Genomic DNA, 24,790 nt, shown 5'->3' on the forward strand with positions numbered 1-24,790 from the left:
AGTGCTGTGCGAGGAAATTAGAGAGGCATGGCCTGGGCTCAATCCTCCACTGACAGGTTGGCCTAGAAGTTGGCTTCCTAACTTCCCCAGATGACTGCCTAGCCCTCAGCTACTGAGGACAAAGGATGGAATGACTCCCCTCCTCCATCTAATATTGGGTATTCATGAGACAACTATGATCTTAGGCCTTAGATATCACTATGTGCCCATAAGAGGTGAGTGTACATGGCCAGTGTATAGCCTTCCCTGTCTGTGCATGCAAATAATTATCTGTTTGTCCAGGAATAAAATGCTTACCTGCATATAAATGCTATGTAATTAAAAACCTGCTACTTAGATGAGCAAAACAAAATGAAGTTCCATCCAAGCAACATGCCTAGCATGTATCCACTCTAGACTAAGGGCAAAGGAAAATATTTCACTTCACAGACTGTGCTTCAATAAGCATTAGGTATGCTGAGGAAGTTGGTTAAAGCCTAGGAGAATCAATTTATTAGGGTTGCCTAGTACGTGAGGTCACTTAGTAGCAGGTCTGTGGTTACTTGTTGGGACTGAAGGTCATGTGATGGGTATTGGAAGATTATAAAATGGCTGGGGCTGCTGTGAATCATTTTTTAAGGTGCTGCAGGAGACTGATGAAGCAGAGAGAATCCCTGCCTACCTGAATAGTGAGGACCCTAAAGAACTCCTCACATCAAGATGGCGGGGATTGTGTGGCACTGAGTCCAGGAAGTTTGTTGTTTTCTAAATATGAGAACTCACTGGTGCTTAAGTAAAGAACAATGTTGCTTTAGAATTCTGTGCAAAGTCTGTGTGTGTCACATGCCACATCCCAGCCGCTTTCTATCCCAGAGTGCCCACGTGGTTGGGAAAGGGCAAGTTTAAGTTACTGAGGGATCTTGAGGGTCAGTGATGATCTAGGGCACCTAAGACAGATAGGCTGCAAGGCTCCATTTCTGCTTTATGGGTAAAATACAAAGAGCTTGTGCCCAGGAAACCTGCAAGAGAGGCCAAAAAAGGCCTACTGAGGGCCAGGGAAGCTTAGAGTACATGAATCTGGAGGACTGGGGCCAATATGACAAGTGTCCATCTGAGGAATTTGACCGCATCTGTGACAAGGTGCATCCAAAGCCTTCCCACTCTCCCAATGCAGCCATCCCTAGAGACTATGGTAGAAATAAGTTATGTATTGTACTAAAACACCATCTCACAACCAATACTTTCAGCCCAGAAAATCACCTTCTCTTCTTCATTCTGAAGCCTGCTTAATTCATCTTGCATTCTTTTCAGTTCAGCAGCTAAGTCAGCTGAGATCCCCATGTTGGCTAAAAACAAATGAGAGATGACAGAGCTTCATCTGCATTGACAGTTTTAAGGACTTCTCCCACAGTTACTCTAGCCTCAAAGCCAAGGCTCTGCCCTTGTTCCCAATACACACAGGGACCCCTGGAGGTCAGGCTGGGGATGGGAGACAGGAGGGGCAGCAGGGCCTCACCTATATGATCTGCTTGCTCTTGGAGTTGGCTCTCCAGCTTGCTGACACGAGTCTCCAAGGCCTTGTGCTGCTCTGGCAGCTGGCTGAGCTTGCTTAGGGCCTCCCTGGCCATTTCCTGTTTGGACTCCAGGCTGTGCCCTTGTTCAGAGAGGCTCTGAAACAGAACACCCCAGAGGCTTTATAGCAGCTGCCCCTGCAGAGAGCTCAGCCAAGCGGGTGAGAGATGGATGGGCCAGGGCAGCTGGGTCACAGATACAGAATCCCAGTTTTCTCTACATCTAATCAGGAGCCTAAGCTTTCTGTTGAGGTTGACTTGTTCCTAAGATATCAGCTCTATGATAGCCTTCTCTCCCTCAGAGAAAAGCACAACCCCCCTGATGTCCAGAATCAGAGCCCTACATGATCTGTGTCATTGCGTGAGTCAGAATAAAAGCCCTTACCACATCCTGTGGGCTCCCACAGCAAAGCTGGATTCCCCCTTCAAAGAGCCATAGTAGACACACAATGGGACACATTCTTATTGCCTCTGTACTTCCTTTTTTCTGTTCTAGCAAAGGTCCCCCATATGTATAAGAACTTGTGCCAACCTTGTCAGCAAGAGACCTGAAGAGACAGCTCCATTGTACCAGGTCTGCCTGCTTGGGGAAAGAGCTCAGCTCTTCCTGCAAGTCACCCTGCAAATAGAAGAAGAAAAAAAGCAGCTCTACATCAGAGGAGGACTTCATCTTCTTTTTGGAAAGGAACACTGCACTTACACTGGAGTGGGAGAGCTGTAATCTAGGACAGAGAACAAAGAACTACCACAAGCCTTGCCAAGTCAGACCCAAACCAGTGCTACAAGTCTGCAGTAACACCTGTCTAACAGGGATCAACCATCCCAGGCTGCAGCCAACCTGAGTGACCACCACAGTATAGGGAGGAAGGGACTTCAAGGGGTTATCTTGTTTTGTGCCCTACATCTGAGGCAGGACCTGCTTCTAGGAGATTGTCATCCTCATTTTCAGGTTCAAGAGCTTTGAAGACAGAGCTAGCCCAAGGTTTTGCAAACTACATGACAGTAGAGCATTTAAACCAGTAGTTTTCAACCTTTTTTGGACTCAAGAGGTGCATCTACATGTGTGTCAGACTGAGCAGTTGTTACTGCACAATCATTAAATACTTGCTTAGCAAGTACTAAATGATTGTGCAATAACCACTGCTACTGCACAGTCCCAGCACCTAATGTTTTTTTTCTGATGGTACTGAGCAGTAACATCAGTCACGGTTCATAATAGCCAATGCTATGTTGTCATAGCAATGAGCTACATTGCCATAACTCATCACTATAGAGACATAGTGTCTTGTGTAGACACACCCAAGGCACCCCTTCTTAGATTCAAGACAGCCCTCAGAAAATGCCAAAGTTTTTATTTGTTTTTTGACTTCAGAAAAATAATAGAGAAAGTCTTCTGTAGCAAAGAATGCAGAAAGACCACAGCAGGTCACAATGTTTTTAAACCTGGATTTTTATTTGAAATCTCTGGGTTTATCTTGTGAATCATGTTTGTACCCTTAACAATAATAACATTTTTGGCACCCCTGAAAGGATCTCAGTGGACCCCAGGGTGATATGGCACTCTGGTTAAGAATTAGTAATTTAGGTACCTGGCAGTAGGGAAAGGCCAGAATGCTTGTCCTTACTCAGGGCCAAGACTGGAAGGGTGGCATGCAAGAGAGAGCAGTGAGGGCTGGGAACTGCAGAGACTCTTTTGTGGTGTGTGTGTGTGTGTGGAGATGATTGTCTCAGGGCAACATACAGAGGACGTGACATCCTAGTGCAGGCTGAGGTGCAGCATCTATACTGCAGTGCCCCCTGTACTTGTATCTTAAGTCCAACCTCTGGGCACAGATTTCCAGGCACTATGCCAGCTGTGCCCTCCACAGTTCACTTATCACTGGGACTTTAAGCACAGTGCTGTACATATTATTTTAAAAAAACATGCTAAAGGTAAGGCTGGCAGCCTGCTGTGCCCACTGTTGTCCTCAGTGCCCACTCAGGATGCCCAGTCTGTACTGGAGCAAGGCTGCTACAAGACTCCTGGGGGTCCCATAGCTCAGTGGGCTTGGAACTGACCAGAGACATTTTTAATGCTCCCATCCTGCCCGCTTCCCCACCACCCACCAAAGCAGGACTCCTATGGAGGAGCTACCCAGAGAGAAACAGTCTTGATCCCAGTAGGAATCCTGCTCCCTGTTTAGGTCTGGGATCTAGCTTCCTAAGGAGTCCCCTGGGGTGAAGTGTGGGAGATGAGTGCTGTGTCTGTTATGTATTCTTCAGCTACCAGCTGCTTGGCATGTTTGCTGGCCAGTTTGTTCAATGTCTTCATCAAAGACCTGGAAGATGACATAGAGTACACCCTCAGCAAGTCTGCAGATGACACCAAGCTGGGGGGAGTACTAGATAGGCTGGAGGGTAGGGCTAGGATTCAGTAACCTAGACAAATTGGAGGATTGAGCCAAAAGGAATTTCATGAGGTTCAACAAAGACAAGTGCTAACTCCTGCACTTAAGATGGAATAATCCCATGCACCAGTATGGGCTGGGGGCTAACTGGCTGGGCAGCAGCTCTGCAGAAAAGGACCTGGGCTCACAGTGGACAATAAGCTGAATATGAGTTAGCAGTGTGCCCTTGTTACCAAGAAGGCTAATGGGATATTGGGCTGCATTGGTAGGTGTGTTGCCAGTTAGTCAGGGAAAGTTATTATTCTCCTCTGTTCAGCACTGGTGAGGCCACATCTGGAGTACTGTGTTCAATTTTGGGCCCCCCACTACAGAAAGGATGTGGATACATTGGAGAGGGTCCAGTGGAGGGCTACAAAAATGGTGAGGGGGCTGGGGGACATGACTTATGAGGAAAGCTTGAGGGAACTGATCTTATTTAGTCTAGAGAAGAGGAGACTGAGAGGGGACTTATTAACAGCCTTCAACTGAAGGGGGGCTTGAAAGAGGATGGATCTAGACTATTTTTACTGGTGGCTAATGACAGAACAAGGAACAATAGTCTCATGTTGCAGCGAGGAAAGTTTAGGTTAAATATTAGGAAAAATTTTCTCACTAGGAGGGTAATAAAACACTGGAACAGGTTACCCAGAGAGATGATGGAAGCTCCATCCTTAGAGATTTTCAAGGCCCAGCTAAGCAAAGCTTTGGCTGAGATGATCCAGTTCAGGATAGTCCTAATTTGAGCAAGCAGTTGGACTAGATGACCTTCAGAAATCCTTTCCAACCCTAACTTCTTATGATTCTAGGCCAGCAAGTGCACAGGTAATATGGCTGCTCATGTGCAGAGAGGAAGACATCCCCACATCTGGGTGTGAAGGTATCTGAATTGACTGTGCCTAACTGACCAGACATGTCTCTTGCCTTTGTAAACCAGGTTGAACTCTTATTTTCCAGATAGCATCACTTACAACCACAGCTTCTCTTCTTGTTACTTACTCTGCGGGGGAGGTGGCTTTTTTTTTAATTAACTTGTCAGCAGAGATCCTCAGTTGGGGTGCAGTGGCGACATGTGGAGGGTGCACAGGGCTGCACATGCACCCCCTGAGAGTACTGGTGCACCCCCTGTCAGGCAGCATTCCCGGGCAGAGAAAGCAGGTGAGAGCACTGGTGCCCCCCCTGAGAGTACCAGCCAGGGAGTGGGGACTCTCCCAGAAGTATCAGTTGAGTGCCTGGAAATGTCAGCGGCATGCCACTGCCACTTGTGGGTTGGTGGGATTGGCTGGGGGGGGATACCCCCCTACCCCCCAGTTGGTGTGATCAGACACACAGGACCACCCCCACAGTTGATGACTGGCCACTGGCGGGGGGGCAAGTGTCCCACATGACTCAGGAGGCACCAGATGCCCATGCTGGAGTCGATCAGCTTTGCCCCACTGAAGTCAACGGAGCCAGCACAACAGGATGATCTGGCCAGGTGTGTATCAGGATTTTCCTAGGCCTTGGGACACGTGTTTCCAGTGTAGGCTGTGTGCAGAACCCTCAGTGATTGTGACCAGTTACCAGTGACTGTGGCGCTAAACTTACTGCATAAATAGGGCTCTTGAAATGCTGTACAATAGGGGCTGGGCTAAGCAATCCCTATCTGACTCCTCCTGACTACTACCACACATGCTTTTGCCCTTTTGCTAGCAGTTTCTCTTCCCCTGGTCATGCCCCCACTCACCAATTTGTCCAGGATGGTCTGGATAAGCTGGCTGTGCTGATTCAGTAGTGCAAGCTGCTCACCTATTTCACCCATGCTGTCCTGTTGAACAAATGACATTGGAGTGAATTGCTGGCATGCAGAGTGCTTGAGCTGCTGGTGGCTTCCATCTAGCCCACTCTCTAGCCTATGCTGGGAAGCATCACTCCAAACTGCACAATTTAAAGTGCTTGTCTCCGTGGCCTTGGACTCAACTCAGTCCTTGCACATAGCATGCACTGCAGCACTGTGGGGTGTAAACAGATTGCCTAGGGACTGAGAGGAACCAGAATCTCCAGCCTCCTACACATCATATTAATAGGGAGATGAGGGAGAGGTTCAGTTGCCCTGATGTTGGGGGAAAGAATCCTTTGAGGCCCAGCAGGAGCCCTTGGAAGCCCATGAAGACCTGTCTTGTCCTTGCTGTGACATCACTCCCACCCATCTATGCTCTATTTTTCTCTGCTTGAGGAAGCTGAGTGCCATGTGGGACCATATGGAGACCTGCTGGGTCACCCAGGAAGTGCACAATGGGGGTGGAGAATAAGCTGTCCTTCTGTGATGCCTTCACCAGGACAGCTTTCCCCTGGCACAGGCAGGCTACACACTTTGTGGAACTTGTCCTTCAAGAGTCTCAGCTCATTCTGGAAGGCGTCAACAGTGGTTTTCAGCGAGTAGATGTTGGTGAGCAGGTCTTGCAGAGTATTCATAGCCTGAGGAGGTGAACAGGGCAAAAGAACATGAGCTGGAACCAGGTCACAATGCATTAGGTGTAACAAGGCATCTGGGTGTAATGAGGTGTAACTAGGCATTAGGTGCATAGGGGAGCTGTGACTTCACTCCCGGTACAACTGTGTGGCTGTGGCAGCAGCAGTTTTTTCCACTGCTCTAAGTCAGAGGCGGGGGTGGCTTCCCTGGTTGCCCCGCCCTAGGTGCTCTATTGCCCCAGTGAACAGGGAGACTGGAGAGAAATCAAGAGAAGTCCACCTGGCAGGAAGCCAAGCCTGACATTTTGTCAGGAATGCTTATTGGGCAGACTAGCCTGGGCCCAGTGCTGTCAGGGACTCTGAGCAGGCCGCCCAGCCTGGGCCACATACTGCAGCAGCCACACTTGCAGTAAGCGCCAGCTACTGAACTCTGCCCCTGTTCAGGAGCAGCCAGCATCCTGATCGGCTGCTGTGTGCACCACCTATCCATGTGGCACCGGTCCAGGTCTCCAGGCCAGTCAGCAGTTCTGCTGTGCCAAGTGTGTAGAGACTGCATGTGACCCATGAAGCATGGTTCCCATGACTCCTAGTATGTCCAGCAAGTTGCAGTTGAAAGGCTTTGCAGAACTCTGGAAGGACACATGCACACTAAGGAACAGACACGACACATTTACTCTTGAGTCAGAGGTGTAAGTGCCCATACTGTGCCCTAGCCAGTGGCAGTGCACAGTGAAGGAGCGTGGCTAGAAGTTTGCTTATGCAAAGGATGTAGGGAAAATTTCACCTCGTTTTTTGCTGCTGATACATGTGTCAGGCAGACAGCTGAACACCAATTTTTGGCAGCAAGAAAAGAAGGTGACATCTCCCTTGCAGCAGTGAGCCTCTGACCACTGCTCCTAACCCTATGTGCTACCACTGCTGCTCTGCTTTCCTCACTTCTGGAGCTGGAGCCAGAGCCACTGCAGGAAAGATGTAGGGTGTGAGGTAGGAGGATCAGGACAGGACACTGGCTAAGGGAGTATTTCTGTAACAGAGCTACACAATGATCAAACCACCATGGACCTGACCCCTACATATCACAAGAGAAAGGACACCTCCTGGACTCCATCTGAGGATCACAACCCCTGGACCTGTATATAAACAGTTTCCACCTCCATGCCCACTTTGAGATTGCCAAAAAATAACAGCACTTTACTACCTGAGTCCTACAAAATGGGGAGCCACACTTGGACTGAAAAACAATGCTGCTATAATCATACAAAATGCTGATAAGGAGGGGGAGGGGTGCCACTGTTGTCATGGGCAAAACAGCATATATACAGGAAGCCAAGAAGCAAATTTCATAGATTTTAGACATTAGGAGCTGGAAGGGACCTTGTGAGATCATCGAGTCCAGCCCCACTGCCAGAAGCAGAAAGTCTGCAGGGATCAAATTGTCCCAGCGAGGTAAGCATTCAAACGCCTTTTGAATGAGTCCAGAGTGCTTGTACCACATCTGGGGAGAGTCTGTTCCAGACTTTGAACACTCAGACTGTAAATAAGTTTGTCCTTATACCAAGTCTAAATTGGCCTTCTAGAAGTTTGTGCCCATTAGACCTAGTTATCCCTTGGGGAGCCCTGGTGAACAGCTTATCTCCTAGATCCTGATGCACTGCCTTTATATACTTATAGGCATGAATGCCACATACTCCCGGAAGCTGTGGGGGAATGGTGAGTTCCTGCAGCCGGCAGTGGCAGTGTCAGCGGCAGGAGCATGGCGGCGGCGAGTAGGGCGCTCCCGCAGGTGGCAGCAGCAGTGTCAACGGCAGGAGCGTGGCAGTGGGGAGTGGGGAGCTCCTGCAGGCAGCTGCAGTGGTGTTAACAGTGGGGGTGGGGTGAGCACCGTTGGTGGCTCATGTTCCTCTTGTGGTCAATCAAGACCCCCAAGTCTCTTTTGGCTGTGGTGCTAGTGAGCATAGCACTGCCGAGCCTATAAGTAAGATGCTGTTTTTTTCTCCCAAGGTGGAGTACCCTGGAATTCTCTACTCTGAGTGCCATCAGGTTTTGCTCCACCCACTTTGCAAGCGTGTCCAAGTTGGCCTGTATTCCCAGCCTGTCCTCCAGTGTGACCACCTTCCTCCATAGTTTAGTGTCATCCGTGAACTTTGCTAGTCCGCATCTGATGCCCGAATCCAGATCATTAATGAAGATATTGAAGAGTACCAGCCCGAGCACTGAGCCCTGGGGGACTCCACTGGTAACCCTGTGCCACATTGATTTGTTCCTATCAACTAGTACTCTTTGGGTCTGACCCCAAAGCCAGTTCCCCAGCTATTGGACCATGAGATGGTCGAGGCCACAGTTCCCCAGCTTGGTCATGAGGACATCATGGGAGGCCAAGTCAAAGGCTTTCTTTAAATCCAGATAAATGACATCAACTTTGTCTCCCTTTCCAACAAGGGGTTTTAGAAATGCCTGACCAAGGACCCTATGGCACAATACCAGGAGGAATCAATCAGCCTCTTAAGGACATTACTTCTGGAAACACAGGAGAGGATTTCTGATTCTGCCTCCCTGGAATCCAGGCTAGACAACTTTTGCTTACAACCCCAAATCCACAAACCTGGCAACCCAGAATGCATATTGTTGCTGGCTTTGGCACCATCATAGAGAGAGTTTCTAGTTATGTGGATGCTATCCTATTCTCATATGCCATGGGAACTGTCAGCTATTTGAAGGACATCACAGATTTGCTAAAGAAACTGGGCTCCACTGACAGCAAACACCCTATTAGCTACCATGGATGTCACATATCTATACATTAGCATCCCCTATGAGGATGGATCACAAGCCATAAGGAACATTATCCCGGATGAGGACACTGCTTCTGTTTCCATCACACTCTCCTCTCACAGTTATTTCAGATTTGATGATTCCCTACACCTACAAATGAACAGTACTGGCCGTTCATACATATGCCCCAACCCACTCCCAGTGTGCCAATATATTTATGACAGACCTTGAAATCTGATTTCTCCATGGCTACCCTGTCATCCTTCTGGTTCATTTGTGGTACATAAACGACATCTTCACTGCACTGATGCATGAGAAGAAATATCTAGAGAAATTTCACCAAGACTTTAAAAATTTCCACCCCTCCATCAAATTGACTCTGAAATATTCCACCCAGAAAATTCATTTCTGGGATACTATCATGAAACTTTGCAATGGTCACATCACCACCACATTGTTCTGGAAACCAACTGACCACCACAGCTACCTCTGCACCATTATCTTTCATCCTAAGCATACCACAAGATCCATCATCTACAGCCAAATTCTCTGTTACAACCTTATCTGCTCTGATCCCACCAACTGGGATGCACACTTTAGGATCTGAAATAGGGATTCCTATACTTACAATACAATCTCAAAACCACAGCCATTCAAATCTACAGAGCCAGACTCAAACCCCACTCTGACTTGCTACAATATTAATCTTATGACAAAGACAGCAAAAGTTCTCCTGTTTACACCTACAGCTCCCAGCTTTAACACCTTAGACACATAAATGACCTCCAACCACTCCTGGAAAATAATGCCTTGGGAGACAAGCTTGTTCTGGTTTACAGACAACCCCCACTGCCAAGTTTCCAGCCCCATAGGGAATCCCACAGACTGGATGATTTGGTGATGTGTGCCAGATCTGGCCCATAGGCTGAGGTTGAACACCCCTGAAGTAGGCTGTTACCCATGAAAGTGTATGCGTTTCTGAACAGGTGCCACCTTGCCCTGCCTTCTGCTTGGCTTCAGACATCCGTGGCCAACTACCTTTCTTTGCTCATAAAATCAGGTCACAGAATATTAATCATATAATCACAGAATATTAGAGTTAAAAGGGCCCTCAAGAGGTCATGTAGTCCAGGGTTGGGGGAGGGGGGGCAGCAGACTGCTGGTCAGGAATGAGGGGCACCCCCAGCTCACTGCTTCCTCCTCCGCCGCTGCCCGAACTGAGGCAGGGCCCTGCCCTGGGGTGCCATGATGCTCCCCTTCCCTCCAGTGCCCTGGATGGTTGCCCTCACTGCCCACTCCTAAGACTAGCTCTGCCTGCAGGTCATGTTGGCAGGGCTGACAGTGGCAGAGCAGGGAGGGTGCTAGTCTGTCTGGCAGAGCTGGAGGGCCTGTGGTTTGGGAGTGAGGGGCACCTGCATATCAGGACTGCTCAGCGTCACAAAGCAGCAGGGGGCACAACCACAGCTAGACTTGTGATCTGGTGAGCGAAGGGAGCAAGGGGAGCTTTGATTTTCCATGATAAAAAAACCAAAATCAAACACCAAAATATACAGGTATTTAGAATTTATTTTATTATAATGATTGAGGCACTTGTAGGCTTCCAAATTGCTTTAAAATTGTAAATATATGAATAAAACATTGTGTTCAGCTGATACCTTTCATTTTAATCATGGAAAATGTGGATTTTGGGGGTTTCAATTAGAGAATTCTAGAGTTTTAAACGGAGAAAACCAGGATCCCTGGTCATCACATTCTACAAACTACAGAAGAAGCCCTCCTAGTTTCTCTGAACCATGGGTGCATATTCAGGTTGTTTGCCAATGTGCTTCTGTGGCTTCACTGCTCTTGGTACCCATGATAGCAAAACTGCAGCTGGCACAGCTGGAACAAAATAGGCCATGTGTTGAAACATACCCATGGTCAGGTCAAGTCTGGGAGAAGCCTGAGTTAGCTTTTGCCAGTTGACACTAGGCTGAGCCCACCACTCGTCATGCTAACCAATACTGTCTCATTGGGTCCTTGGACTCCTCCATCTGTTATCTATTGTCTTATTTTTGGATTATAATGTCTTTGGGGTAGGGACTGTTATGTTGTTCTGAATTTGTGCGGTGCCCAGCACAGTGGTGCCTAGGACCTTGATGAGGTTATAGAATGACAAATAGGGGCAAACACAATATACCCTGCTCACACCAGGCTTGGAGTCTTATGTTACTAGGAAATGTTAATACAGTTAAATGGTGATGAACTTTAGAACAGTGACCAGTTTGTTCTAGGCAGGGCAAAGGAACCTCACTAGAGCTGCTGACAAAGTTCAGGCAGTTGTGCAGGGGTCACCATGTAAAGAGGGTTAGGGACCCCAGACCTACAGCAAGCAGGGTCAAGGGGTTCAGTGAAAGAGGCAGGGTCAAGGATGCTGAGCAGGTTGAAGGTGCCATAGAGGCCGAGGAAGCCGAGAGACTGGAAATTAATACAGGACCAGAGGGTCTAATGAAGGAGTGAGAGCTGTGAGGCATGGATGAGGCTTATGGGGGTGGTTGGAGGCTATGATTAATGTCCCTTAGGTAATTTCCTGTCCTATGGCCTAGATAGAGTCAGTAGGGCCACAAGACTTGTCTGAAGGGCAGTGTAAGAGCTAATGGGATGCATAATTGTTGTGATATTAGACTGTAGGTCCAGAGGGAGATGAACAGGACCAAGCATCCAATATTCAGGAGCACTCCAGAACTCAGAGGCAGCCTCCTACATTATATACATCAAGGCATGTCAGGAAATAGAGCAAGGGCGTACACTGAGAAGCTGGAGTGGGAACTGGATTAGCATGGCCACTAGGGCAGCATGGCCGTCAGGGCTGGTCCTGCTATTTTCATACAGTGACAGTCATGGTACATTTTATTACCTAAGTCCAGGCTTCAACTCCAGGCTCCTTGTTAGTCCCTCAAAGTTAAGAGTTTCTGTTGATGCTTTGGATGTTGGCTGCACTGGAGGCTAAGGCAGCCACACCAGCACATATTAGGGGCGATATTATGACATTAGAGATCAAGTGGCCTACCCTGCCACACCATGCTGGCATCCCTGCGCTGTGCAGGATCCCTGCATCTCCCTTAAAACCTCCAATTGTGGGTTTCTTCTGTCCTATGGGCTGTCCTTCTCCTTCCCTCACAGGGGCAGAGGTAGGAAGCAGAAGCTGGAGGAGGGAGCAAAGCCTGCACTGGGACCACAAGAGCTGCAGGGTAGCCCCTACAGACCCACAGGTTGCCAGTTGTACAGCCTTGCTATATCAAACTGACCCTGCAAGAGGTTTAATAAAAGTGAATGTAAAGGCCTTGGAACTGGGTTTTTAATCAGCTGTGGCTTGACAGTCATTTGTGAATAGCTATCAGTAAAACTATCTATCAGTTATATCTGTTGTGCAATGAAACTCAACCCACTGCTAATCCAGCACTGGCTCAGTCTAGAATAGGGGTGTCAAACATGCCTAAAATAGGGGTGTTAGACTATGGCTGGATGCAGCCTGAAGTTCTGTTCCATCTGGCCCACTGAGCTATTGAAAGTTGGGGCAGGGGCAGGGGGATGGGACCTGCCATAGAGTTGGGGCCCCCTGGGCTGTGATGGACATGGCCATTGGCAGCAGGGGGATGAATGAAGGCTGTGCTGATATAGCTGTTTGCCCTGTGGCTGCCTTTGGTTCTGTTACCACTGCCAGGTCCCCAGTGCCACTGCCAGACCTGCTGCAGTCACCGTTGGATCCACTGCCATTGCAGCTGCTGGTCCTGCAGACCGGCCCAGGAGAAGACTCCAAGTCCGAATGCAGCCCATGGCCTACGAGGGTTTGACACCCCTAATCTAGAATAATGACATTAAAAGACAAGATGACTAATTTCTCACATTACATTTTGCCTCTGATCATTCTCCTTGCCAGTTCATGGTTTCTCACTTCATGTCCAACCGTAAGTGTTGCGTGGTGGTGCTGTTTGTTGATAAACAGCAACAGTGCTTCAGCTCAGAGGTGGCTGCATTTCAGCTGAGAGGGACACACATTCTCTGTTTCCTTTTTTGCCTTATGGACTGCTACGATTATTAGTCAGGTTTATAATGTCTGTGAAGCAGAAGATGGGCCTTCAGATGAGAGTGGCTAAGGACATCCTGAGTGCTGTTAGTTATCCCTGGGAGCACATTTATTGCTATGATTTGTGGCTGCTGGTGGTACCTGTTGATGGTACTGCTGCTCTTACCATAAAAAAGCCAAGCTCAAAGGAAATTAAATCCAGGGGCAATGTGTAGGGGGTGCACACAGGTGCATGTGCACCCTCTGATCACAGTGGTACACCCCCTACAAAAAGACACCAATGCTGTCGGTGGCACCTGCGGGCAGTTGCCGCTTGCCACCCCACTGCCACCAGTGCTGGTGGAGTCTGCAGGTGGTCTGAGATGACCATTGGCCATTGCCAGTGCTGCTGGAGGCATCTGTGTTTGGTTGCTCACCCCTGTTTGGCACTTGGCACCCCCACCCTGCCACCAACAGCACCGGTGGTGTCTGCAGGAGATACCGCTTACCGCCGCCATGCTCCTGCTGCCGCCACCACGCTCCTGCCGCTGTCGTGCCCCCAAGCTGCCAGGGGGCACACGTCATTCATGTCTAAAAAAGCCATAAATCCTTGCAATTGGGTCAGGTGACACTATTTCAGCCCATATCATCCACTGCCCGTCCTGCACCTTGTGTAATCCTTTATATCCATGTGGAGTGAAGGTAAGCGGCCACAAGAGCGGGTCTGATGTGGCCACTTTTTCCATTCAGTTTCTCTCCTGGCACAGGACCACAGAACATCAGGCCTTGTGGCTGTTGGCCCTATATAGTGACTCATCGGGAGGATCTGGAATCCTAGTGATGACTGGTATTATTGCAGTGTGCTGCAGAGCGCCCAGGAGAGGAATTACAAGAGGCATTCTGCCAGGTCTGCGAAGGACTTGACCCTGTTCATGACTGAAATGGGGCTTAATTGGAAGCAGAACAGGGCCTCCACTGAGTTATTGTCCATTAAGAATGGGCATGGCAAGAGCCTAGGCCAGGTCATCAATAACTGATCCCCAATGCTGGGGATCCCATCATCTTGCTCTAAGTCAATAAATTGTTTCAGGAAGACTTACCTTCCCATAGGATTGCTCTTTAATGGAGTTTGATCCTGCCTACATGAACTGGACCAAATGATGCTATCTTCTGCTTACCTGAACTGGCCCTGGCCAGTTTTCTAGAGAGTTCCCCCTAGTCCTAAGCCTAATTCTTACCTCCCACCTGTGCTCTCAGGGCCCTTTGGAAGCCAGCCCCCATGTGGGCAGCATGATCTCCACCAGCAGAGGGGTTTGGCCCTGACACACCAGATGGAAAGGAAGCGGGAGTTTTCCTACAGCAGGGTTTCTCACCTTTGTCATTCCTTCTTCATTCATTTCCATCTTCTTCTTCAGCTGCATCATTTGCCACATGTCCTCAGCTGGCTTGTTGAAGGATTGGCTCCTGGTCAGCAGTTCTGCTGTGGAAGGGGTATCATTCAAGTGAATCAGCTGGCTTTCAATCCTCCCCAGCCTCTGCTGCATCTGGTGGAAGAGTGAGCTGGATTTCCCCTCCATATCAGCCTGCTGCATGGGCCCCTTTTTCAATGTTAAGCCAGAGGAAGGTTTGAGGAAATCCTTCTCCTCCTCCAAGATCTCCTTCCTGATGTCCTGGAGCTGGAGGTGGTCCAGAATGCTGTGCAGCAGAATGTGCAGGGCATTGAAGTTGACATTGCCCACCTCAGGTGTGCCAATCGCAATGTTCGCCAGCTCCGAAAATGTAAGGGAGAAGCTCATCTTTCTTTTCGTCTCTGGCCTTGAGAGACCAGTAGCTGTGAGCACTGAGGTGGCCTCAACACAATGAAGTTAGTTCCAAGGTCTAGTTGTCTTAGGGATCTATAATAACACACTCTGATAGGCTTAAAATTAGGAAGTCACAGGCATGAGCATGTGATTGGCTCACCATGGCATCAGTCTGCTTGGGGTTCTGCTTGGAAAGTTTCTGCTGGTTGCTAGGATACCAAGGAACTGGCCAAGATCTGAAAAAAGACAGCTTAAGGACTGTGCAAAGAATGAGTGAGTCACTCAGCTATTTGGACTTGTATCAGGGCCAGCGCAGGAGTACAGCAGAATCCAACAGAGGAACAGGGGCATTTTCCCTTGGAAGCAGAAGAGCCCAGCAGCGGAGAGCCAGCCGCAACACTGACTGGTTACCTGGTGATCGCTGTGGATGTTCCACGAACTCCCTGTCGTGCCCAGGACTGCTCGGCTCGTGGGCATGGAATGAAACCACTGGCAAAGGCAAATCCCTCCTGTGCATGGGGACTCCGTGGAACACCCTGTGATATACTTCATAGAAGCAGCATCCCTCCCAGGGGCATGACTGCCAGAACTACCCCTGGTAGTGGCAGCTAGCACTGTTGTTCTGCCTTCATCTGTCCTGTGAAGATAACTTCAGGTACCTGGCAGCCAAAAACATCTGTATACTCAGAGTCTGCCTGGCATCCTGAGCACATTTACAGACACTGGGATCTTCTGCTGGGTTTTTACCACTGTTCAGATTCTGGCAATCTGAGACAGCTGCCAGCCAGTTCAGCCAGTGAAGCTGCAGCAGACTGACTGAGAGCAACCACTCCTCTCCACCTGCCATCATCTGGCCCTACATCACACACAGCAGGGTGGTCCCCTGAACCAGAAAGGAGGAGACTGCTTGCATTACCATGATGGGTCAATGAATCCTACTCTATGTGGATAAAAGTGATGAATGCTTCAGGATGACAAGCACAAGGAACACCTCTGGACCAGCTCCTGCAGTCAGCTACCTCTGTGTACTTCCTCAAGTAACTCTAGTGACTTCACTGGAGTTACCACATATAGGACGTGTCCACACATTGCAGTACAGTGACGTTGCTTAGTACTTCCTTTAGGAGCATACCACTATGGTGATGTAGCTGCTGATCATGTGTAGTACACCCACATGATTGCTATGTTGTCATCGCACCCTGTATGGGAATGTAGCATGTTGCTATGTTGCTGTAGGGCAACATGTAGACACATCCATAGAGTAACTCCTTTTGAGTCAAAAGGTACTCACATTTATGCAGATGTAACTAAAAGCAGAATCGGGTCCACTGTCATGACCTAAACCACAGCACTTGCTTGCTTGTATTTTGAGCTCTGTGTGGCCCCTACTCCAAAATATAAACCTACCTGTACTCTGTTTGCCTTTACAAAGCAGCTTTAGATCTGAGTTAACTGGCCTGCTGAACTGTAGTTCTGGTGATTCTGCCACAGGAGAACCATGAAAAAGATATTGGCAAGTCCCAATACATGAGGTGCCATGTACCCAGGTATTTCTAAACCTATTTGAATATGAAGAAATTAAGTGACCCATCGGGTTTGTTGTTTGTTTGGGTTTTGGGTTTTGGGGTTTTTGTTGTTGTTGTTGTTTTTTGGGGGGTTTCTTGCGGGGGGAGGCGTTGGTTTCTGCACAAACAGTAACATTCCAGGTAATTCCCTTGTGCTGGCTCTAGATGACACTGGATGACACCTGTGCCCTGGAAAATGAGTGATTCCATTATTTTAGGACACTCCCCGGCAGATTTAGGTTTGTTAGAGATAGTATTTGTTTAGCCTACAGAGTCTTGACCACAGTAGGCTGGGTTAGTTGTTCAGCCCAGAAGACAAACTAGCACTTGTGCTGTTGTTGGTTAATTGCTTCTACTCTGTCAATTCATTTATCTTACCCACTGGTTCTGCTTTATCTTTAGACTGTTACTTCTTTGGGGAATTAACTCTCATTTGCCACCTGTATGTAAAGCCCTTGGCACAAGTGTGCTTTGACCTGCCTGCCTCCTGCTGCTACCACAATGAAAGGTAAAATGATAATGATCATAGTTACTGCTTCTTGCCTTGCCCACAATTTTGTTGCAGTTTACAAAGGAAATGTTAAAGATGAGCTTTCAGAGAGAAAAAAAATCTGAATTTTACAAAAGTAAGGAGAAAGTCGTGTTTTGAATAGCTGTGAGAAGCTGCCTTTTGTTCCATGCAAGCAATCTAAGCAAGCAAAGAGAAAAAGCAGGGAAATGAGCTGAGAAAAGCTTTGACTTTTTTTATAAAGCAGTGAAAATTAGGACAGCAAAAGGGCTGCTGGAAGATCTGCTTGTTGCTGTTAACTTGAAGCAGTTGGTTCATCCAAGTAGCTCTCCCTCCAGTTCCGTAGAACACTGACAGCCTTATATTGCCAGTTAATATGTAACGAGATCTTCAGGGACTTGAATAAAAGATGAAGCTACAGGCAAAAGTTCCAGGGCTGTTATGAAAGATCTTTAATTATTTTATTCTAAGAAGGATTAATTTTCATTTCTGGAGAGAACTGGCAATTATTTCCAGCTGAAGAACGAAGTCTATTTAATTATTCTTTGACAAAGACTGGTCTAAGTGTCAAGGGTTCACTGATAAAGGGCAAGTTGGGAGGATCTATAAAGGAACAGAAAAGTTCAGTTTAGAAGAAATAAATCTGGTGGCTTTCCCCCCTAGTTAAATCACGCTCTCCTTCCCACCCCCCCAGTTAAAAAAGGCCTAGAGTAGCCAGTCATGCTCTTCTTTCTGTCAAGGTTGAGACTGCAAGGATCCAGGTTGGTTTGATAAAGACAAGCACACTCATTAGCTCTGCATTGTCTCACAACTAATATGCTTTTTAGATGTTGGGAAAAGGATGCACTTCTGAAGACATTATGGTGTAACAGAAAGGTTCAGGGCCTTGTCACAAGTTACACTTAGGATGCATTAATTGCACTTAAAACTTTAATATCTGCATGTTCAAGGAGTTAAAATATGCTAAGTGCTATCCTGTCTTAGCAAAGTTAGGACACTTCTAGAGTATCTATCTCCAGATCGTATTAAATAACCCATGTTGTGCTAATGTCAGACTGCTCCACAGAGGTAACATAATCAATTTGTGGTACTTACTGAGCCAGTTCAAGACTCTGGTGTAGTAGGGGAGCTGGGACTAACAAGAAACTGTTTGTTGGTCCCAGTCCCCAAATTGCACCAGTCCTGAAATGACTCATTTGCAGGTGCCATGGCTAGGACTGTGTAGCAGGGCGCTAAGGTGCCTGCTACTGAAAAGCAGCAGTATGGGCTCAGGTGCTGGTTGCTAGGGGCAACCAGGAGGAGCTAAGGGCCCACACCTGGTGAGTCAGCTGACCAGAAGGGGCAGGGCTGACCACTATAAGACCCAGATAGGAGGCTATAAGTGTGCTCTTGCTCTCAACTTGTAACCAGACAGAAGGAGTGCTGTTTGGTCAGGGAAAAGGGAAAGGCCTGGATGTACAAGCCACTAGTTATATGGGTGAGAGATGTTGCATGGTTTGGAGACTGTTTTAGCCAGGAGGTTTAGATTTGTGTTATAGCTGATTGGCTTGTGTTATTGCTTTTGTTGTTGTTGTTACACTGGAGGACCTGGTGAGGCTATTAGGGGTTGGAGAAGGTCTCATAGGGGCTCCAGGGTAGCATGGGGACCCTGGTGCCAGAGAGGGCACAGCATTCAGGGGTGCATTGACCCCAGCCCCAGAGTGAGCTTGGGGTGTGATATAGGGATGGTTGGAGCCATACATAGCCCATAAAGCTGGGGTGCACTGAGTTGCCCAAGATAGTACTAAGACTGGGATGCATCAGAGCACTGTGTCAGACAGGACTAAGGGTAGCTTCCCTTAAACATTATTAACATCAAAAACATGGTGGGTGAGATTGTGAGGGTGCTTTTAATATCACCTTGACACAGTAGGGGGTGCTAGGGGAGTTCATGGCCACCCCTAGGACCCCGTGCCATCACAGACTGATGAACAGCTGTTTATTGGTTCCAGCCCCCACACTGCCCTGGAGTCTTGAACAGACTCCTGTGCTATGCAAGGGTTGGGACCAACAAGTAGTGGCTTGTTAGTACCAGCTCCACCATAGCACCAGAGCCGGTTCAAGACTGGTGCAATATGGTGATGGAAATGACGATCAGGTGTTTGTCCACTGCATGGCCAGCTCTGGCCTCATCCAAAGGGCTGAGATCCTGGTAAACATGGGTGTGTGACTGCTCAAAAAACTTTCTAACTGGTAGTAATGTTTAAATTCAGCGGATCGCCACGTCTGATCTGAGGTCGCAGTCGGTTCCAGGAGGTCGGTGAGAGAAACCTCTGGGGCAGAACCGGGCAGCTCCACATGGGGGTGTCCGCGTTCGGTGCCCCGGTGCCTTGTCAACTGGGGGCCCGATGACAGAGACACCTGCCCATTTACAACCTGATTAACGCTGTGAAAGGCCGTTGTTTCCCATGGTCTGCTGCCCACACAGTACACACAGACAGACTTCCATTTGTGCTCCCTCAGCTGTAGCTTGGGGGTCATTCTGGTCAAGTAAGGCCAAGGGAAGAATTCAGCAATAGAGTGAGTTGGATGACTCCTCACCTGCCATCTGGAGTCTGTGTAGGGAACCTGCCTCTCACTCCTATGATTATTATTATTATTTTTTTTATGTGAATGGCAACAAGTCATGAAATACCACTTATGCAGCTTGGCTTTTCGATTGCCTGAGGCTGCTGGACTGCAGGAGACTTCTAAATGGGGTACAGAAAATGTAGTACCATAATGAGGATGATTAATAATGAACTGCTGCCCAGGAAGGCTGCATAAAGGCAGTGAATAACTTAAAAATGGTGCAACGCCAAATATGCAGTAGCCCCACAAAGGACTGGCCCTGTTATTCCGGAAGGAATGAATCCGAGCTGGTCACCAACACTAGCTATGCAGCGCAGAATAATATGTGTTGAGTTTATATTGCAGGTCTTTGCTACTTGTATGTTCAGGGAGGAGAGCTATAAGCTTTTCAGGACTAGTCTCCATGGTAAAGCAAGGGATGTCCTCCTACCTAAGAAGCCCATAGGGAACATCCAGCAGGTCAAGTCAGCTAGTTCTTGAGACAGCTCAAATAAGTGAGAGCTCTCAAGTCTTCAGCCCTCTGCAGAGAAATTCATGCAGTTACAGAGATGTAATTCTCAAAAATGACTGTCTAGCTATAGAAAGAGCCAACCAGCTTTAAAGTTACTGCTTGAAAATGTGTAACAGCTCTATATCTGGTTTCTGCCTAGTTTTAATATGAACATGTAGCATGGGGCTGAAGTTGGTTCCTTATTCCCAGTTACAGAGATGTGGAGGGGATGGAAGTTTTCCTTTGTCCTAGGGGAAAGCTATTGTTTGCTGAAATTTGCATAAGGAAATTTTTTCCCTGGTGTTTCTCAGTGTAGCAGAAAGCTTAGAGGTCCTGCTACTTGAAGAGGGGGCAGGAGAGCAGTAAGGGACTATGCCTGAGAAGCAGCCTGCAGGTGGAGCCAGGATTGATTGAAAGAGTCACTTCACCCTGGAGGAGAGCTGGGTTAGGCAGGGTATAATCCCAGACCCTGAGAGGAGTCAGCAGTAACATCCTGGAGGCAGCTGAAGGGAAGTTAGTTCAGCAAGATGGCTGCAACTTGAATGGAAGCGAGGAGAATACAGCCTGCAGCAGTTTGGAGGTTTAGAAAGGAACTAAAGAGGTGGGAGAGATTCCTGGGGACCCAGCAAGTGAAGGATCCAGAGCTCGGGGAGGGGGTGAGTGTGAGACCGGAGCCCAGAGAAGGGCTGAGTGTATAGAACCTATTGTGGGGTCCAAGTGAACCCAGAAAGAACCACTGCTGAGACCAGGAGTCTCACTGGCCCAAAGTGAGGCCAGGGCCAGGGAGCCTGGAAGACCCTGAACTGAGCTGGAGCCAAATGTGAGTGCAAGCCAAAACTAAGGGGTCTAGAGGTGAGACTGAGCAAGGGCCTAGGAGCCTGGAGGTAACCCAGGAGGGGCAAAAACTGCCACAGCTGGGTAGCCTGGAGGTGGCCTAGAAGGGGCAAGAATTGCCAGAGCTGGGTAGCCTGGAGCTTCATCCTGAGTAAGACTGAAAACTGTACCCTATTGGAGTTCAGGGGTCACAGTGGCAGGGCTCCTTGTGGTGGGGTAGCCCCCAAAAATGCAACTTTTTCCACAATCTCAGTATCATACACAATTTGATGCCTTCCCTATGCCCCAGGTGGGAGAACTGCTGGAAAGAATAGGGTAGGCATGGTTCATATCCATTTTTGACCTGGCCAAGAGGTATTGGCAAATACCTTTGCATCTGGAAGATGGAGCTAAGATGGCATTTGGGACCCCATGGGGACTGTATGAGCTCTGCAGAATGCTCTTTGGCCTCAGGGGGGCTGCAGCAACCTTTCAAAGATTGATGGAATGGGTACTGGCTCCCCATCACCAGTACATGGCTGCCTATATTGATGACATTGTAGTGTATGCTGAAACATGGGACCAGCATATATGGACAGTTTGAGCGGTACTGCAGGAGTTGAGGCAGGCAAGCTTGATGGCCCACTCCAAGAAATGTATACCGGGACAAGCCGAGACTAAATAGCTCGGATTTTTGGTGAGGCAAGGCCAAATCAAACCCTTGGCCAATAAGGTGGTCGCTATTCTTAGGTATGAGATCACACAAACTAAAAAGCAAATGCAGGTGTTCCTAAGTCTAGCCAGCTACTATAGGTGGTTCATTCCCCACTTCGCAAGCCTCACAGCCCCCCTCACTAAGGCAATCAAAGGGAAAGGGAATGGAGCCATAAAGCTAGAAGAGGAACAAAGAAGGGCCTTTGAAAAATCTGGCATGTGTAACACCACCTTCCTGCAGAGAGCCCATTTGATTCCTTCAATGTTGTTTTTCCTGCATGTTGACTCATCAGGCCAAGCACTGGGTGCAGTCTTGTCCCAAGAAGTGGAGGGGGCAGAAAGACCAGTAGCCTACGCCAGCAGGAAGCTCAACAACCAGGAAAGGAGGTACACCACCATTGAGAGGGAATGTTTGGCCCTGAAATGGGGGGTAGAATATTTTTGATATTACTTGCTTGGTAGAGAATTCACAGTCCATAACAGACCACATTCCCTTGAAATGGTTAAAGTTGGCCAGAACATATAATGCTAAGATAACACGTTGGGCCTTGGCACTGCAGCCATTCCAGTTCTCCATAAAATACAAACCCTGGAAGAATAATGTGGTAGCTGATTTTTTCTGTACTGCTGCCATTCAAGGGACACATCAGAGGACTCTCAAGATCATCAAGAGAAAGCACTGCCACACACATCTGGCACCAGGTAATGATGGAAGAACGCCTACCAGCATCTTGAGGTGGGACATATGAGAGAGGGAAGCAAAAGCCCCCTGGCATGTCCCAAACCCCTGTCTGACAGACCCTGATATCACAGGAGCTGAGATGAACAGCAGCTGGGAAGAGACACCGATGCAGGCTCAGCAGTTCTGGAGCCAAGCTGTGAATCTGCAAGCTCTGGGGGCATGGCTCTGGAGAGGTGTGGGCTGCTCAAAAAGCAGCTGGAAATACAGTTGATGGGCTGGGCAAAGGAGAGCAGGATGCCGGCTGGGAGACCCCAGTTGTTGGGCTGGGGAGCACCAGCCCCAAGTGTGGGGGGTGGGGGGAGGAGCTGAGCATCTGCTGGAGGACTCCGGCAGACAGAATGAGGAGCACAATCCTTGGGAATGGAGGAACACCCAGGAGCAGAGCTGCAGCCACATCAGGGAGCCCAGGTACTGTGGCGGGGAGTGGCAGCAAGGGACTGCTGGCACTCTCGGGCAGGGTGGCAGGAAGGAAGGCACAGGAGGCTATGAAGCCCTGAATGGGAGCAACAAGTACCACCAGCTAGCAGAATCATGAAAAATAAGCTGCAGGTCAGCCAGGCCCCAGGGAGGTCACACTGGGAAGACTGACAGAGGCTGGACACAGGGTGGCTGCCTGTCCCCATGCCTACTAGGAGGGGGCATGAGTTTCTTCCCCCCCCCCCCAAGTAACTAAGTGGGTCCTGGGAGACGGAGTCCCAGGGGCCCATTGGCAGAACTAAGGAGAACTTTCAGTTAAGTGCTCCTTGGTTACAGTTAGCTCCAGCTGGGGCAGGCTTAGTTGCCTGAGACCTGGCCCAAAGATGGGGGACCAACATGGGAAAGATTGTCGGCTGAGAAGACCCAACCCATTTTGATGCAGGCAGTGTGGGTGAGGTGAGATCATCCAGGGGAAGACCTGCAGTGAGCAGCATTTACTGAGGCTGTGGATGTGGTAAGTGTGGGGTAAAGGGGAGGTTGGAGCCCCACGAAGAAGGACCAGGGTTGAGACCCCTTTGCTCTGGGGCCACCTACAGAGAATTGCCTCCCCAGTAACGAACATCAAAGATGTGGCAGGTAAGTAGGAGCAGTGCCCAAACCATCTGGGTGGCACCAACAGCTGATCTGACCTTGATGTTGCTAGGGGAAAAGACACCTACCAAGAAGGGGCTGAAGCCCTACAACACCTACCAGCAACAGTGGTAATACTCACTTAGATGGCTCATGGGGGGGCAACTCATAAGAGAGAGAATTCACCAGCATGCATAAAGGTTGCACAGTAGGATCTTCCAGAACTATATCCCCCTCTTCCCTCCCACCAAAAGTGCCATCTGGGGTAGTAGACACTCCACAGCACATATAGAACAGAGCAAAGATAAGAAGAGGAAGGGAAAAAGTTTATTGGATCCAAATGAAACTGCCAGGGGAGTTCACAGAGCAAGAATGTAATTTTACCCAAGATGCTGCAGGATATATCCCATTCTTGCAACAGGGTTCATCCCCTTTTCCTTTTAGGAGATAGAAACAATGGATATTGTTGTTAGCTGCTATTTAGAAGTGTCTAGTAACAAAACTAGGCCTGTCAATTAATTGCAGTTAACATATGCAATTAACATGTTGATTAGTTCTTGAGTTAATTTTTTTTTTAATGCATTAATCACACCCATGGTTCTGGAGCCTGTGCCCAGGGTCTGCTCTGCCACCTTCGGGCCTCCCAGCAGGGCAGCGGTGGCAGCACAGAGGACTGCAGGGCAGCCTGGGCATGGGTTTTGGGTAGATGCAGCTGGAGGGGGAAGGAGTGTGTACATGTTGAGAATATTATCAAAAATTAATTTTAGATGAATGCATGAGTGAATGAATGAATGAATATGGTTTCAAACATACCCAGTCTGCTGAGGAAAGCAGCCTTGAGAACAGGAAGTTAAGAAGAACAAATAAACCATCTACAAGAAGATAAGAAACAGCAGACTCCCTGTCTCCTGAGGTTATAAAACAAGTGATTCCTCACCATCCATCAATCTGCATACCTAAGCAATGACATATGTAACCAAAAGACTCTGAGTTTTGATGAAGTCAACTCAGCAACATAGCTCAACATAGCTTAGCAGTTGTGGCACTGACTTGGGGCATAGGAGACATAGGCTGAATAATTTATTATGGAGCAACAAGGTGATTGGCTAAGTGGGTTGTCAGAGGCATGGCAGCAGTTTGTTTAGATAAAAAAGGCAGTGAAGACCGGGCCCTGACAACATTGTATGCCATCCACATCAACTCAGGAGAAAACTACCGGTATCCCTCCCATAAGATCATTGTATCCAGAAGCACTGCA

General features: G+C 48.4%; 1 protein-coding gene across 1 annotated transcript in view; it reads right to left on the reverse strand.

Annotated features, from left to right (window-relative positions):
- Positions 1–16,018, reverse strand: part of C12H16orf96 (chromosome 12 C16orf96 homolog) — a 31,721-nt gene extending 15,703 nt beyond the window's left edge. Inside the window, exons 1-6 of the mRNA XM_090024506.1 lie at positions 14,615–16,018; positions 6,326–6,430; positions 5,700–5,780; positions 2,083–2,169; positions 1,496–1,649; positions 1,240–1,325 (exon numbers count right to left, since the gene is read on the reverse strand). Of these exons, the coding sequence (XP_089880632.1) occupies positions 1,240–1,325; positions 1,496–1,649; positions 2,083–2,169; positions 5,700–5,780; positions 6,326–6,430; positions 14,615–15,037 (936 nt within the window). The 5' untranslated portion in view covers positions 15,038–16,018. The remainder of the gene's footprint in view (positions 1–1,239; positions 1,326–1,495; positions 1,650–2,082; positions 2,170–5,699; positions 5,781–6,325; positions 6,431–14,614) is intronic.
- Positions 16,019–24,790: the final 8,772 nt, after the last annotated feature.

This window comes from Crocodylus siamensis, chromosome 12 (assembly GCF_052110815.1).
Source record: "Crocodylus siamensis isolate JL-2025a chromosome 12, ASM5211081v1, whole genome shotgun sequence".
NCBI lineage: Eukaryota > Metazoa > Chordata > Crocodylia > Crocodylidae > Crocodylus > Crocodylus siamensis.